Source organism: Coregonus lavaretus (assembly GCF_964263955.1).
Source record: "Coregonus lavaretus genome assembly, contig: HAP1_SCAFFOLD_123, whole genome shotgun sequence".
NCBI classification, from domain to species: Eukaryota; Metazoa; Chordata; class Actinopteri; order Salmoniformes; family Salmonidae; genus Coregonus; species Coregonus lavaretus.
The window spans coordinates 448,071-464,913 of NW_028165834.1; the positions used below are offsets into that span (position 1 = coordinate 448,071).

General features: G+C 46.7%; 1 protein-coding gene across 2 annotated transcripts; it reads right to left on the reverse strand.

Moving 5' to 3' along the window:
- Positions 1-2,128: 2,128 nt before the first annotated feature.
- Positions 2,129-11,086, reverse strand: LOC311115406 (autophagy-related protein 9A-like). Of its 2 annotated transcripts, none has more exons than XM_084190583.1 (20): positions 10,966-11,086; positions 10,546-10,619; positions 9,567-9,727; positions 9,425-9,468; positions 9,073-9,137; positions 8,784-8,933; positions 8,353-8,494; positions 7,850-7,990; positions 7,559-7,679; positions 7,264-7,439; positions 7,049-7,171; positions 6,684-6,871; positions 6,441-6,594; positions 6,001-6,180; positions 5,621-5,827; positions 5,195-5,415; positions 4,971-5,088; positions 4,503-4,791; positions 4,257-4,399; positions 2,129-2,524 (listed from the first exon to the last, which is right to left on the reverse strand). In XM_084190583.1, the coding sequence occupies exons 3-20, from the start codon at positions 9,670-9,672 to the stop codon at positions 2,411-2,413; spliced, it is 2,682 nt and encodes an 893-aa protein (XP_084046709.1). In that variant the 5' UTR covers positions 9,673-9,727; positions 10,546-10,619; positions 10,966-11,086; the 3' UTR covers positions 2,129-2,410. The 2 variants fall into 2 exon arrangements, with proteins under 2 accessions (XP_084046709.1, XP_084046710.1); XM_084190584.1 differs by lacking the exon at positions 2,129-2,524 and adding an exon at positions 3,707-4,175 and having other exon boundaries at positions 10,966-11,053.
- Between the last annotated feature and the right edge of the window lie 5,757 nt (positions 11,087-16,843).

Genomic DNA, 16,843 nt, shown 5'->3' on the forward strand with positions numbered 1-16,843 from the left:
CCATGAATGCTATTTTGGTCTGCACACCTTGACTGCACGTGCAGCTAAGAATACCCATGAAGCGAATTGGTGCAAGTTGATGTAAAAAACAATAATAAAAAAATACCATAATAATAATAATAATAATAATGCCGTACTTTTACAAAAACACGTTATCTTACCGCAATGAGGCAGATATGCACAAGCACGGCACGTGATTTACATAATTGAACGACCCATTATGAGTGTTTATACGATTCTAACACTCCTGGAGAGAAAATGGTTTCGCCCGAACAGGGACTTTTGAGAATTGTACGGCACGTGATTTGCGTAATTGAATGACCAATTATGAGGGGTCACAAGATTCTAGCAACCCTGAAGAGAAAATGGTATCGCCCGAACAGGGACTTGAACCCTGGACCCTCAGATTAAAAGTCTGATGCTCTACCGACTGAGCTATCCGGGCTCTTACATGAGGCACTGCCATGATATATAATAACCAACCTTAGAAACTCATAGAAATTATAACGAACACAAACACTGGAACTGTCTGCTCCTCTTAGCACTTTGATGGGCGGGACAGGAGTCAGTGTTGGCACTGATGGGTGGGACAAGATAGGAGTCAGTGTTGAGTGGGAGTAGCCTGCCACCTGGTGGTGTAGTCTTGACTGGTCAGTTGTTTTGTGGGGTACTTGTGAATAAGGGAAATTTGGTGATGATAGATTTACCGGTAAACACATTATCAATATCAGACTCTGATTATGATTTCTACTGTACAATTTAAACACTTGCCCTCCAATTCCACCTTCCCCAAAACACTATAAATGTTGGACAATAAATTGTGCCTCCCTATATTAGGGTGGCTTGGGGTTATGTATGGCCAACATACCAAGGCTAAGGGCTGTGTCCAGGCACGCCGCGTTTCGTTGTGCTTAAAAACAGCCCTTAGATGTGGTATATTGGCCATATATCGGACCTTATTGCTTAAATATATACCATTAGGGGAGCCTAAATATAAATAATCCACTTGATTAGAGATACATTTTTTTCTTCAGTTTTTAATTTTAAGTGAGGATGTTTGGAGCAAAATGCCCCCAAGGCAATTAATGTTTTGGTTTTTGCCCTAGCACTACACAGCTGATTCAAATAACCAACTCATCATCAAGCTTTGATTATTTTAATCAGCTGTGTAGTGCTAGGGCAAAAACCAAAATGTGCACCCAGGGGCTACCCCAGGACCAGTTTGGGAAACCCTGCTCTAGCCAACAGCCCTATCAGCATGCTGTTAGCTAGAGCGCACATGTAACCTACATCAGGGATGGGCAACTCCAGCCTTCGGGGCCTGATTGGTGTCACACTTTTTCCCCAGCCCCAGCTAACACATATGACTCAAAAATCAACTAAACATGATCTTCAGTTTAGAATGCAATTAGTTTAATCAGCTGTGTTTGCTAGGGATGGGGGAAAAGTGTGATACCACTCCGGCCCCCGAGGACTGGAGTTACCCTGGCCTACATGATGAGATTATTATTATGGACAAAAGAGCGAGATCATTTTTATTTGTCAAACGGCAGCCAAGCATCGATTATCATGTCACCAGAATAACCCTCAATGTTATGGAAAGGAGCACCAAGCTCATCACCTTGCACTTTCACTACCCTGTGAAGCTCATCATAATTTATTTCATCTGTAACCTAATAAACTGCGTGCTTTTCCGATGAGTCATTGTGGGAGGACCACACAACATGTCACCGCACGGCTCCAAGTTCAATTAGATATGATGGCTATTATATCAATATTTGCGCATAAAAGGGTTTCCACCTACATTTTTGTAATTTTTGTACATTTATGTACTTTACTAGCATAAAAAGGTTGGGTGGAAACCTGCTTATTGTGAGGATATTAATAGTGAAATGCTCAATGTCATTTTGTTCCGATATTTTCCCCCAAGTTACCATATACTTATGCTAAAATATTTATTATGTTCTACTGAGCCATTTACTTTATGTTCGTATTCTTATCTTTTATTATTTCTTAATAAAATATATTGTTGCATTGTCGAAAAGGAACCTGCAACTAAGCGTTTAATTGGACGGTGTATACCATGTGTATCTTGTACATACTACTAACAAAACTTGAAATGACATAAACGTATTAAATACATTTTTATTGATGATTTACAACTGTACAAAATGGCAATTTACAGGACAATCTATAAAAACAAAACCAAAACCAGATAGGCTATATGTGTCAGCTCAGGAATCCTACTACCTCATTGTTAAACTTGTACCACAGTGGCTTCTTCCACTGTGTCCCAGGAGACCCTTTACATTATTCAAATCCAGGCCTCCAGGTCTGCAGCTGATATTTATCCAGGGTATGATTCAGATTGGACTCTCTGGCTGGCAACTCAATTACATTAATATATCAATCAATAGCGAGCAGCACTGCAGACCTTGCCTTCTAGAAATGAATACCCAGCTGTAGAGTTTCTTTGACTGTATCTATTAGAAGCATATGTCCCCTCTGTAGCCTGGTCCCAGATCTGTTTGTGCTGTATGATCAACCATATGGGAGCTGGTTATACAGCGCTTAAAACAGATCTGGGACCAGGCTAGTCAGTGTGAACCACAAAAACAAACACTTGTAAATCACCATGCATCTCAACCTCAACTCTCTGAAGGTGGCACAAGCCCTGGTTAAAATAAAGTCATAAAAATATGAAATTATCAAAATCAATATAGTGACAAGTGACATCCTTTGGATTCAACAAAAGTCATTAAAGTGCATTCTCTTTGGGCAGAAAAAACATGCAGTTTGCCTGATGCTGATGATTCTATACAGCTATTAGTGTTGATTGAAGGTTGATTGCTGTATAGTTATGGGATGGTTGTGCTTAAAGGGGCAATCTGCAGTTACTACATCCATTTTGGATATAAACCCATTGATTCTTGAAGACTATAACTTATAAATGCCCCATGAGCTTAGTTCAACTGTCGTACCCCATCAGAAGCCAAAATATAAACTTGTTTTTCCAATGTTTGCTAACATTGGAACAAAGTACAAAACAAAGTAAATGTAAACAAACACTGTATAGCCTCAAAACATGGTTAAAAATGGATGGATGGTCAGTCCTTGCATCCACAGCTCTGTCTTTGAATTTGAGTGTGGTTACATTTCTCCAGCCCCATCCTTCAACCTTTTACTGAAACAGTGGTGGGGGAGATTTGTTATCATTTCGACTGCGGATTGCCCCTTTAACTGCTTAAATATGGCACTGAAGAGGCTGAAGTTACCCGTTCCAATCAGCCTGGTTAGTTTGCTTTCTTTAATTTAAAAGAGTGTTTGTATGACACAAAAACAATAACTATGATGTGTTTATTGTATGTGCATATCTCCATTTATTAACTATATACACCTCAATGATATACTTAGAATAGTCCAACGTCCTGATTTGAATTATACCAGTATGTCTATGCACATGCTGTATATCGGTTTAGTGCCTGCTTCACGTCTATGAGGTCTTTGTACAACACCATCACCCAATCCCAAAATGATTCCTAGTGCCAGTGCAGTCATACTTTGATGGAAGACTCCTATATATATATATATATATATATATATATATATATATGAGAACACAATTTCTCTCTGAAAATGCAATAAATATAAGCAACCCAAAGAGAAAAAAACAAATAATTAAAAATAATGACAAACTTGTCATTACTAAATCTTATCTTTAAAAAGGTGCTCTCTGGCTAGAAGTTGCCCTTAGGCACAGATCTATGATCAGCTTACCCTCCCTAAATCCTAACCTTAACCATTATGGAGAGAAAACATCAAGCTGACCTTAGATTAGTGTATAGGAGGCAACTATGGAAGCTGATAAATATGCTATGGGTTCCATGCTGTCAGTTATGATGAAGTCGTCAACCACCGTCACTTGATTGGCGGTGTCATCCACAGAGGGTGTCAAGAAGAAGTCATTGTAATCTTCACACTGTTACTCAATTGTTTTTCTCTAGCCCAGAGCGAATAACACGGCATGCTGCTATCCCACATGTCTGTCCATCTGGGGTCAAAGGTAAAGCCATGGTGAAAGGTCACAGGTGAGCAGGAAGTTCTTTTCTGGGAGGATGAGGATGTTTGATGTGTTTGTGGGGGGTAGGTGGGATCTCTCTGGTCATTTACGTCACCTGAGGAGAGAGGGAAACACTGAGATGGAACCTCATACACAGACGCAAGATCTTTGTTTGTGTGCGCGTGTGTGTAAATACCTTGTGTATGTTGGGAGGCATGTCGTCCTCTGAGCCCTCCTCAGGTACAGTGTCTGGGTGTCGGCCTCCCCGTCCCTCCTCTGCCCAACCCCCCATGGGCACACGCGCCGACCTCACTACTCTGCCCCCCGGGCCCACAGAGTCTGGAGGAGCGACACACACACAGAGAGATATCAGTATGATCAATATGTCATCTTCAATATCATTGAATGAGAGTGTCATTTGAGACACATTTGTCATGGTTACCTGGGGTTCCCCCGTAGCGACGCTGGCTGTTGCTCTGGAGTGGTGCCTCTTCCTGCCCCGGGGTGGTACCTCGGTCAGGGTTAGGGCCCGAGTTAGAGCTGGTGATAGGGCCAGGGGTGGAGATAGGGGTAGAGATAGGGAAGGTGTGTGAGCGGGGGATGGGGTTTCGGGGGTTAGGGTTCCCTCCCCCTGAACCCCCCTCCTCTGTGACACTGTCACTACTGTCGTCACTGTCCTGCCTGTGCCAGGTGTGCCGGGACAACGCCCCTCCAGACTGCTGCTTATGGAGCTAGATAGAGGGAGGGAGAGGGGGAGAGAGGAAGTGAGAGAGAGAGGGGAGGGAGGGAGGGAGAGAGGAAGTGGGAGAGAGAGGGGAGGGAGGGGAGAGAGGAAGTGGGAGAGATGCATTTACTTTTGATGCTCTTTATTGCAACATTTTTAAAACCATCCCGACACAGACAGACAGACCTCATGTATATAGAGTGCGTGGATGCTCATCTCCGTGGAGGCGTATTCTGATAGGACGAGACTAGTCAGCTGACCTTCCCACGCACTACTGCCTGAACTAGCAGTACGAGCGTCAGTACTGAGGGGGGGGGAGAGAGAGAGAGAGTTTGTTGATTGACTGTTAGTTGATTGATAGATTGCTTGATTGATTCGTTGATTGGTCGTGGGAGGAGTGTGGGCTTTACCTTGATCCTACCATGGCTCTGCTTGCAGAAGAGGCGTGTCCGGCCGACCTATGGGCGGAGCTACAGCTGCCCCTCATGCTGCTGACTGAGAGGGAGCGCAAGGCTGACGCCCCGTCGCTAACACCCTCCGGCCCGTGATTGGTCAAGGCGCCGTCCCGCCCCAGATTAAGAGAGGCCAATGAAGGGGGACCTGCCAGGAAGTTAGCTATCAGACTCCTTGGCTGAGAGAGCGAGAGAGAGAGCGAGAGAGAGAGAGAGAGAGAGAGAGAGAGAGAGAGAGAGAGACACACACAGAGAGACAGAGAATTTGATTTTTACCTTTAATATCAGTGTAAACAAAAAACTGAGAAATGTATACAATGTGAAACTTGAGATCCAAAATTGAAGTGTCAATGTATGTATTGGCATGTCTGTCTGTCTCCATACCTCTGACTCGGACAGTGAGGTGAGAGTGTGTGTGTCTCCCGTAGCCTCTCTCTGTACTCTCTCTTTCAGCTGGCTGATGAAGTGAGTGGTCTCGGTAGGGGGCTGCCACTGGGGGTTGGTGATGGCAAAATGCATCAGGGACAGCTCAGTCTTCCCATCCTCCGCCTGTTGGTAAATAGATGCCTCTGTCTTCCCCTCAGACATCCACTGGAGGGAGGGAGAGGGGGAGGAGGACGTAAGAGAAAGGAGAGAAGGGAGGAGTTAGGGAGGGGAAAGGGAGAGAGAGAGGGAAAGAGAGAGAGGGAAATAGAGAGTCACTATTTATGCATTGCCCATCTGTGTGTGTGTACGTATGAGTTGTGTGTGTGTATATGTCTCACCGCGGGGTGTCCGTGCTGTCTGATGTCCATCTGAGCGAAGGAGCAGGTGTCTCCCACCCCCACCACCTCCACGGTGAAGTTCCTGAAGAAGTCAATGATCTCCAGCGACTTCCTCCTCAGACTGAAGATCAGGATGAAGGGAGTCACCAGGGGGCTGATCAGCTCCTCTAGGATAAACACCTGGACAAACAGAGGAAAGGTTTAAACACCTGAGTTAAAGGGTTAAACACCTCAACGCTGATCTAGGATCAGGTCCCCCCTGTACATGTAATCTTCTTCATTACGACCTTAGAGGGAACACTGATCCTAGACCAGCCCTTCTAATCTGAGACGCTTTGTGAATACAGGCTCTGGACAGGTAGAGAAGAATATGCTATGTGCTTCCGAAATGATCATGCTTTATAAAGGGTGGCAAAGGTTATGACTATAGTGCTACTCACAGCCTTGTACTGGAAGAGCTGTGAGAACTGGTCTCGTGTCTCATAACGGTGGGCGTTGCCCTGCCAGTGATCTGGCATATAGTGGATGTGAGCCAGGATCACCCTGAGCAGCTGCTCTGGACAGTACACCAGGTGTTTATCTGGGATAAAAGACCTGAGGAGGGAGGGAGGGAGGGAGAATATGAAAGAATGCACTAAACCCTTCATATAACTTCGTACACAGACAGACACAAACACACACACCTGCAGACAGTGATACACACTCCCAGCAGGGTGATGGATGACAGGACGTGTTCCACGGCGAGGACGTCTTCGTCGTAGATGGTCAGAGCAATGAGGACAGCCAATAGGGAGCCAGCAAAAAACGCCACGTTCTTAGCCACCACCGTCAGCAACGGGGACAGGAAGCAGTTCATATACTTAGAGGACGCCTGCGGGAGGGAAACACGCACGCACTGAAGTGAAGAAAATCTGACATTTTAGCCACCACTGACAGCAACAGAGACAAGAATCAGTTCATCAATATCACAATACTTACCTTACACACCTTCTATATACGTGTGTGTGTGTGTGTGTGTGTGTGTGTGTGTGTGTGTGTTCATTCCTACTTTGTAGCCCTTGCTGAGCCGTGACATCAGTTCGTGGTCCAGCTCATTGAAGTGGCGAAGGTAACATCGACCATACAGAGACCAACACCTCGCTCCCAAACTGCCTGGCTCACGCTTTATCACCTACACACACGCACACACACAATAAATTAGCTTTACAGTATCTGCTACACCTCCATAACGGAGCACAGCGGTGTGTGTGTGTGTGTATCTACCTCTGTATAGCTGAAGAAGGCATACAGTATTTGCCAGACCAGTATGACAGGACAGAGTAAGAGGTTGGCGATGCCGATCCACAGTATACGTGATGCCAGTTTGTCTGCCAGCTCCAGCCTGTTACCACCTCTCTTATACTGCGGCTTCAAACTCCACTCACTCTCAAACAGAGAGCCTGGGAAGGGGGGGTGAGAGACAGAGAGAGACAGAGAGAGACAGAGAGAGAGAGGTGAAAAGTGTACCAAATAAAGTGTACCAAGCACAAACCCCAAAACACACATTACACACACCAACCTGGCCCCCAGAAGAAGATGAGTTCAAAGTTGTACTTGAGGCCGCGGGTGTAAAACACACTCTCCCCGAGCAGCGGCGGGCGGAAACGCACGGGAAGGAGGGACTTATTCACCATCGCAACCTGGAGGAAGAGGAAGAAGGCGGTTTAGGTGGTGTTGTTTTTGATTGACATGTGGTTCAGCAGCAGGGGCACAAGCGAGGAATGGTAAAGAAGTTGACACGAGCACAAACACATGTGAGAGCACAGACACACACAGACACACACACACAGACACACAGACACAGACACACCATGTAGTTTTTGAAGCGCAGGATACGGTGGTATATGTCCAGTTCTGTGAGTTCTTTCTTGTGGATACAGATCTGGTGTTCCTTCTGGATCTCAACGATCCGGGCCTGAACCTCCTGCCATGTGAAGTATGGCAGCTCTGCCTAGAGAGGGGGGAGGAGAAGGTGGAGAATGAGGGGAGGAGATGAGGAGGAGAGGGGGAGAGAGAGGAGAAGGGGAGATTTACATTTACGTCATTTAGCAGACGCTCTTATCCAGAGCGACTTACAGTTAGTGAATACATATATATATATATTTTTATTTTTTTTCATACTGGTCCCCCGTGGGAATCGAACCCACAACCCTGGCGTTGCAAACGCCATGCTCTATCAACTGAGCTACATCCCTGCCGGCCATTCCCTCCCCTACCCTGGACAACGCTAGGCCAATTGTGCGCTGCCCATGAGATCAGTAGTTAAAGCAGTAGGTTGAAGACCCACAGACAGGCACACATACACACACTCACCATGCTCATCTTGAGTGCGTTGGTGTAGAAGGAGCGTATCTCCCAGTAGCAGCAGACGTTGTAGATGAACTTGATGAGGCGATGCAACCAGAACACTCCAGATATCATCAATACAAACATCACTGCCACGTTGTCACGGATACTGACGGGAAAACAACAAGCAGGTTGTCATGGATACTGGCAGGAAAACAACAAGCAGGTTGTCATGGATAGTGGTGGGAAAACAACAAGCAGGTTGTCATGGATACTGGCAGGAAAACAACAAGCAGGTTGTCAGATACTGGCGGGAAAACAACAAGCAGGTTGTCACGGATACTGGCGGGAAAACAAAAAGCAGGAAGGACATTTTCCAGCATTCCTTACTAGTCTGAGCGCTAAAGACGTGTTTATAATGCATTTATAAAGCATTTATGAAGTGTTTAGAGCCTTACCTTGCGCTGCAGACGTCCACAGGCAGGAAGGCGTCAGGCAGCGTAACTTTGGAGGAGTCGGTGTGGTTGACAAACTTGTTAGCGAACAGAATGTCATAGTCCACACAATTAGCCAAGAAGACCGTGAACCCTACCACAAACAGCAACTGGCTACAGAGGGGGAGAAAGGGGGAAGGAGGAAAGAGGAGAGAGAGAGGAAAGTTGAAAACGACCCCTCAGGACACCGACATGGACCACATAGAAGACACAGACAGACACACACACACACACACACACACTGTGTACTTACACCAGCTCAAAGACCTCTCCCAGCAGCATACAGGTGAAGCCATTCTTCTGGTGCAGGTTATAGACGTGTCAGGGATCAGGGGTCAAGGATCAGATTAGGACGTAAAAGTAGCATGTGTCCTCTCATAATGAAAGTCTAGTGGTCGATAGTATTAACTCAGGTCTCAAGCTCAACATTCCTCCTCCTGGAGAGCTACTAGGCGTGCATGCTTTTGTTCTAGCCCTGCTCTTACACACCTGGTTCTACTCTTCTCCCGGAAGGTGTTGACCATCCCTGTCTTAAAATAACCCCTGGGGTAGTTGTAGTAGTGAATAGTCCAGGAGTACAGAGACACAGAGGGGTAAAAGGATATCCTCTGGAAGAACAGGTCCAGGTTCTCTATGTGGTGCCACGGGGCTGCAGAGAACAGTCAACAACAAAAACAGGTTAGTGTGTGTGTGTGTGTGTGTGTGTGTGTGTATGTGTGTGTCTGTGGATCTACATAAGAACTTTACACTTGTTTCCTTCAGGTATGTGCACCAGTAGGTTCTCCTCTCCTGGTGGAGAGTCGCTGTATGAGGCCTCTAGGCGCTGGTACTCTGTGTCAAAGTGTGCCGCCATGGTAACCACAGCTTCAGTTACCACCAACAATCAAGCCCCTAGCTACTGATTGGACCTGTGGAGTACAGAAAGGGTGGAAGAGAAAGTGAGAGAGCGAATCAGTGCCATAAATCCACAACTTGGCTGTATTACAATAACCATGTGTCTTTCTCCTCCCTCATCTGCACTGGATTGAGTAACAGAGGGAACCTCTTTCAGACTAGTAACAAATGGAACCTATTTCAGACTTTCACCTATCCAGCTCCTCACATAATGGTAGATAAAGGAGATGAGGCAAGGAAAGGAAGCCATGCATGTAAACACCTGTGCTCCATCCATCACTGGAACCCGGATGTAGCAATGCTTGAAAGGCGCGACAGACAGACAACTGACAGGTGTGGAAATGGGCACAAAGAATAAGCCATAATACTACAAAAGTTCCATGTTGGCCGATATAGATATGTCACTGGCAGAACACTGCTGACACAATATGCAGTATTGCGAAATGTGCTCTGCGACTCCAGCGGAATCACAAGCACGGATATTGAGACAGAGCGTTGTAAACCACATTATAGCCTACAAATAGCCTAATGTTTTACGAAGAGCCTATGGCTCTGATTTTACTCACGTGACAATTTGTGAGCGACAAAAAGCAAGTCTATACATACTTTTTGACCAACGTGCACAGCGTGGCTTTAACTTATAACAATGAGCGTTCCTGGTGCTGCTGGCTTTTTGAAAGGCGACAATTACGAGGGACACGCAGCCTCCTCCTATGCTATAATCTACATGTAAATGGAAACATTGTTGCATCTTCGGGTCTTCAACAAATAGTTTACCTGGAAGATGATTCGGCTACACGTATTTAGGCCTACATACAAGAACATAGCCCACCTTTGCTGACCAAACATAGATTAGCTCCATTCCAGGATAACTACACATCAGGGGATTGCCGCGTACATTTCACCCTACAGAAAGGAACATGGGACATTAATATTATAATATCATGAAATTGTACCGATAAGCCTATCCCACTGCTTACAATATAGCCATGATTTTTTTTTAACACACACACACACAAACTGTGTAATGTTAACTAGGCAGCCCGGGAAAGTGTAGTTAGATATGCTACCCTAGGAAGAGCGAAACCGTCAAGATAATTTGATTCTCAGGATACTGGCAGAATGCTATTGTTGAAGAAAGGTGCTTGTTTATGACAGATCTACAAAAACATCACAAGGATTTAGCTCTAGCTATATTTTCCTACTGCACTAGACTATTAGTCTGTTGAAATGTTGTCGGGTCGCAGCCTACCTTTGAAGTCAACGGCAGGTGGTCTGATCGTCAAGGATAATTGCCGATTCTTAGTTTAGAAGACGTCTAGGTTTTGTTTTCGTGTTTCTTTTTGAGTCGGGCGAAATTTGGTTTCATTTCTGAAACACATTATGTACACCAATGCCTGTCACGGCTGATGGATACCTGGTTTAGCCAATCAGAAGAGTGTTTTTCCCAAACGGGGAAGAAAACAGCCAGTCATAGACAGTAAGAGGCGGGCTCCCGAGGCTCCTGCTTCGGCTTTCATGACACTCCCTTTGAGCCTCATACAGGGTCCATCTATGCCATGCAGGTTTTGGTCAATGGTCAATTATTATATTGTTTTGAATTAAATATAAAGCAATCTCAAATATCGTCATTTAAAACTCAAAAGTATCTAGACCACATGTAGTTCCTGACGACGAGAAAACGTAAATGATGAATTGAATGTACAGTCATTTTTAATAAAGCCTATATGATATCCATGGGCGCGCCTGTAAATTAAATTAATGGTATTTTACCGCCCCTTCGTGGATATGTATGGTATTACAACAACATTGACCCTCGGGGGTGCTGCTATACTGAAACTCACCTCTGGGTTGAGCTATGAACCCAACCTATTGCTAAAGTTTGAAGTTACATTGGCTGTGCTTTACAGTCTAATGATGAAGTCGATTAGACACACAATTACATGTATCTGCTATTAACCAAGTTGTTTGTTCTTAAACAAGCCATATAGATATTGTGGAGTGTGTGGATGAGACTATTCATAATGTGACTGTGGGCTGCTGGAGTGACAGCTGGCCTTTTGTTCACTGTGTCTGTTAACACTGATGGACAGGTGTGTGTTGAATATATAAAGAAATTACTTGGCCATCTGTTTCATCCTTTCATCCTTGCTCTCCATCTCACCCTCTACCCCCTTTCTCTCGCTGTCTGTCTTTGTGTGCGTGTGTGCAGGCGTGTGTACATGCGTGCGTGTGTAATCTGCTCATTATAGTGAGTAGGGCTATTAAATCTGGTGCGATTAGGATTAGGATTCATTTGGGATAATCTGATAAAGTCTGTCCAAGGCAGAAACACTACACTCTTAGGAAATAAAAGTGGTATCTAGAATATAAAAGGGTTCTTCAGCTGTCCCCATAGGAGAACCCTTTGAAGAACCCTTTTTGGTTCCAGGTAGAAGAACCCTTTACATGGAACCCAAAATAGTTATACCTGGAACCAAATAGGGTTGTCTTATAGGGACAGCCGAATAACCCTTTTTTCTAGGAGTGTACCGCTTATCTACACACACATTTATTCTGACAACAACCGCTAGTTGAAACTGAGATGCTAATATGATGATATGGCAACAGTCCTATGGGCAATACCTTCTATCCACAACACAGCCCTCAGTGTGTAAAACGACCTTACATGCAGTGTACTGACGAATGAACAGTATGTTTCTGAAAAATAGGCCAACAAACCCAAGATAGGTAACTGGTTGGATCAAATCACATTTTATTTGACACATGCTTTGTAAACAACAGGTGTTGACTAACAGTGAGATGCTTACTTACGGGCTCTTCCCAACAACGCAGACAGAAAAATATAGAAAAATAATAACACAGAATGAGTAACGATACCTTGGCTTTATACACGGGGTACCAGTACCGAGTTGATGTGCAGGGGTACGAGGTAATTGAGGTAGATATGTACATATAGGTAGGAATAAAGTCACTAGGCAACAGGATAGATAATAAATAGTAACAGTAGCATATGTGATGAGTCAAAAGAGTTAGTGCAAAAAGAGTCAATGCAGATAGTCCGGGTAGCTATTGGTTAACTATCAAACAAACTATTTAGCAGTCTTATGGCTTGGGGGTAGAAGCAGTTCAGGGTCCTGTTGGTTCCAGACTTGGTGTATCGGTACCGCTTGCCGTGTGGTAGCAGAGAGAACTGTCTATGACTTGGGTGGTTTAGGGCCTTCCTCTGACGCCGCCTGGTATAGAGGTCCTGGATGGAAGGGAGCTCGGCCCCAGTGATATACTGGGCCATACACATTACCTTCTGTAGCGCCTTGCAGTCAGATTCCAAGCAGTTGCTATACCAAGCAAAGATTTTTTCTTCAACGAGGCGGCCGCGAAGGATATCATACAGACACCCGACAAGGCCCAAATCCCCGTCATTCGCGTGAAGAAGAGACGGAGATATCGTGGACGCAGATCGGGGTGCCTTGTAAGGATCCGACGGCGAGCGAGTAAACTGCCTCTTCCATCAATCCTATTAGCCAACGTTCAATCTTTTGAAAATAAAGTGGACGATTTAAGATTACGGTTATCCTGTCACGATCGTCTAAGGAGGAGGACCAAGGCGCAGCGTTGAAGGTGAACATATTTATTCAATTAATGATCACACGCAACAAAACAACAAACGATAACGTGACGTCTACGGTTTAAGCACAAACCAACAGGAACAAGAAACCACAAACACAAAGTGAAAGACAGACAGTTAAATATGGCTCCCAATCAGAGACAACCAGCTGACACTCGTTGCCTCTGATTGGGAGTCACTCAGGCCAACATAGAAATACAAACAGAATTACACACCCTGGCTCAACATAACAGCGTCCCCAGAGCCAGGGCGTGACAGTACCCCCCCCCCCCCAAAGGCGCGGACTCCGACCGCGCCAACTAAATACCACAGGGGAGGGACCGGGTGGGCACTCCGCCTTGGCGGCGGATCCGGCTCCGGGCCTGATCCCCACTCCCTCTCCAACCCCCCAAAGTACCCCTGGTCCGGTCTGGCCCCGCTGGCCGGAGCTGGACTGCACACTGATGGAGCGGATTGCTCTAGCTCCGGCGTAACGCATCTGACCGGTGCCGGACCAGGCACCAGTGGAACAGGCACGGGCCGTGCCGGACCGACGACGCACACCACTGGCTTGGTGTGGGGAACAGGCACGGGCCGTGCTGGACTGACGACGCACACCACTGGCTTGGTGTGGGGAGCAGGAGCGGGCCGGACAGGGCTGACGAAACGCACCACAGACTTGGTGCGGGGAGCAGGAACGGGCCGGACCGGGCTGGCGACGCGCACCACAGACTCGGCGCGGAGAGCAGGAACGGGCCGGACAGGGCTGACAAAACGCACCACAGACTTGGTGCGGGGAGCAGGAATGGGCCGAGCCGGGCTGACGAAGCGCACCACTGACTTGGAGCGGGGAGCAGGAACGGGCCGAGCCGGGCTGACGAGACGCACCACAGACTTGGTGCGGGGAGCAGGAACGGGCCGGACCGGGCTGGCGACGCGCACCACAGACCTGGTGCGGAGAGCAGGAACAGACCGGACCGTACTGGGGACACACACCACTGGCCCTACACCGGGATCTGGAACGGGCCGGACCGGACTGGTAACACACCCCAGTACCTCTCGCCGTGCCTCTCCACCTTCCATCCCCTCTTCGACCAGTGGCCCCCGTAACCTGGCGGCCTCCTCTGCCAACCCGCTGGACCGCTCTATCGCGGCCTCCTGCTGCCCCGACATCGTGAGCCCCCCCCTAAAATTTTTCTGGGGGTCTCTCCTCCCCGTGGGCCAGGCCTCTATCGTTCTCGCCCAACTCTCGCTCCTCTGTCTCCAACTCCAGCCATTCTGCTCTTCATTAGGCTTGACCCAGTCGAAACTCTTCCTCCACTGTTCCCAAGTCCATCCACTCTGCTCTTTACAAGGCTGGACCCAGTCGAGGTTGCCACGGAGATCTGCAAGCGATTCCCCAGGCAATGGCTCCTGGACACGCTGCTTGGTCCAGTTTTGGTGGTTTCTTCTGTCACGATCGTCTAAGGAGGAGGACCAAGGCGCAGCGTTGAAGGTGAACATATTTATTCAATTAATGATCACACGTAACAAAACAACAAACGATAACGTGACGTCCACGGTTTAAACACAAACCAACACGAACAAGAAACCACAAACACAAAGTGAAAGACAGACAGTTAAATATGGCTCCCAATCAGAGACAACCAGCTGACACTCGTTGCCTCTGATTGGGAGTCACTCAGGCCAACATAGAAATACAAACATAGAATTACACACCCTGGCTCAACATAACAGCGTCCCCAGAGCCAGGGCGTGACATATCCTACCAACGGGACATTAAAAACTGTAATATATTATGTTTCACCGAGTCGTGGCTGAACGACGACAATGATAACATTCAGCTAGCAGGCTATACGCTACATCGGCAGGACAGAACGGCTGACTCCGGTAAGACAAGGGGCGGCGGTCTGTGTATATTTGTAAACAACAGCTGGTGCACAAAACCAAATACTAAGGAAGTCTCGAGGTTTTGCTCGCCTGAGGTAGAGTATCTTATGATAAGCTGTAGACCACACTATTTACCAAGAGAGTTTTCATCCATATTTTTCATAGCTGTCTATTTACCACCACAAACCAATGCTGGCATTAAGATTGCACTGAATGAGTTGTACAAGGCCATTAATCAACAGGAAAACGCTCATCCAGATGCAGCGCTCCTAGTGGCCGGGGACTTTAATGCAGGGAAACTTAAATCCGTTCTACCTAATTTCTGCCAGCATGATAAATGTGCAACCAGAGGGAAAAAAGACCACCTTTACTCCACACACAGAGACGCATACAAAGCTCTCCCTCGCCCTCCATTTGGCAAATCTGACCATAACTCTATCTTCCTGATTCCTGCTTATAAGCAAAAACTAAAGCAGGAAGCACCAGTGACTCGGTTAATAAAAAAGTGGTCAGATGACGCAGATGCTAAGCTACAGGACTGTTTTGCTAGCACAGACTGGAACATGTTCCGGGATTCTTCAGACAGCATTGAGGAGTACACCACATCAGTCACTGGCTTCATCAATAAGTGCATCGATGATGTCGTCCCCACAGTGACCGTACGTACATACCCCAACCAGAAGCCATGGATTACAGGAAACATCCGCACTGAGCTAAAGGGTAGAGCTGCCGCCTTCAAGGAACGGGACTCTAACCCGGACGCTTATAAGAAATCCCGCTATGACCTCCGACGAACCATCAAACAGGCAAAGAGTCAATACAGGTCTAAGATTGAATCGTACTACACTGGCTCTGACGCTCGTCGGATGTGGCAGGGCTTGAAAACTATTACAGACTACAAAGGGAAGCACAGCCGCGAGCTGCCCAGTGACACAAGCCTACCAGACGAGCTAAACCACTTCTATGCTCGCTTCGAGGCAAGCAACACTGAAGCATGCATGAGAGCACCAGCTGTTCCGGATGACTATGTGATCACGGCAAACTTAATGATGGTGTTGGAGTCGTGCCTGGCCATGCAGTCATGGGTGAACAGAGAGTACAGGAGGGGACTGAGCACGCACCCCTGAGGGGCCCCCGTGTTGAGGATCAGTGTGGCAGATGTGTTGTTACCTACCCTTACCACCTGGGGGCGGCCCGTCAGGAAGTCCAGGATCCAGTTGCAGAGGGAGGTGTTTAATCCCAGGGTCCTTAGTTTAGTGATGAGCTTGGAGGGCACTATGGTGTTGAACGCTGAGCTGTAGTCAATGAACAGCATTCTGACGTAGGTGTTCCTTTTGTCCAGGTGGGAAAAGGCAGTGTGGAGTGCAATAGAGATTGCATCATCTGTGGGTCTGTTGGGGCGGTATGCGAATTGGAGTGGGATAGATGTTACCAGGGGTACTCTGCTCCAGTCAGAGAGCAAACAGACGACAGAGACATTGCCAAAGTTCACATATTTATTTAGGACTGGTGCTTGGACATGGTAAAGGTTCTGTAACATAAGGAGTAGTCATAAGCAGGTTACATAACATGAAAAGATAAACAACATGCTTGACGTGCTCCTCGTATATAATCCAAAGAACAGAACTAGGAC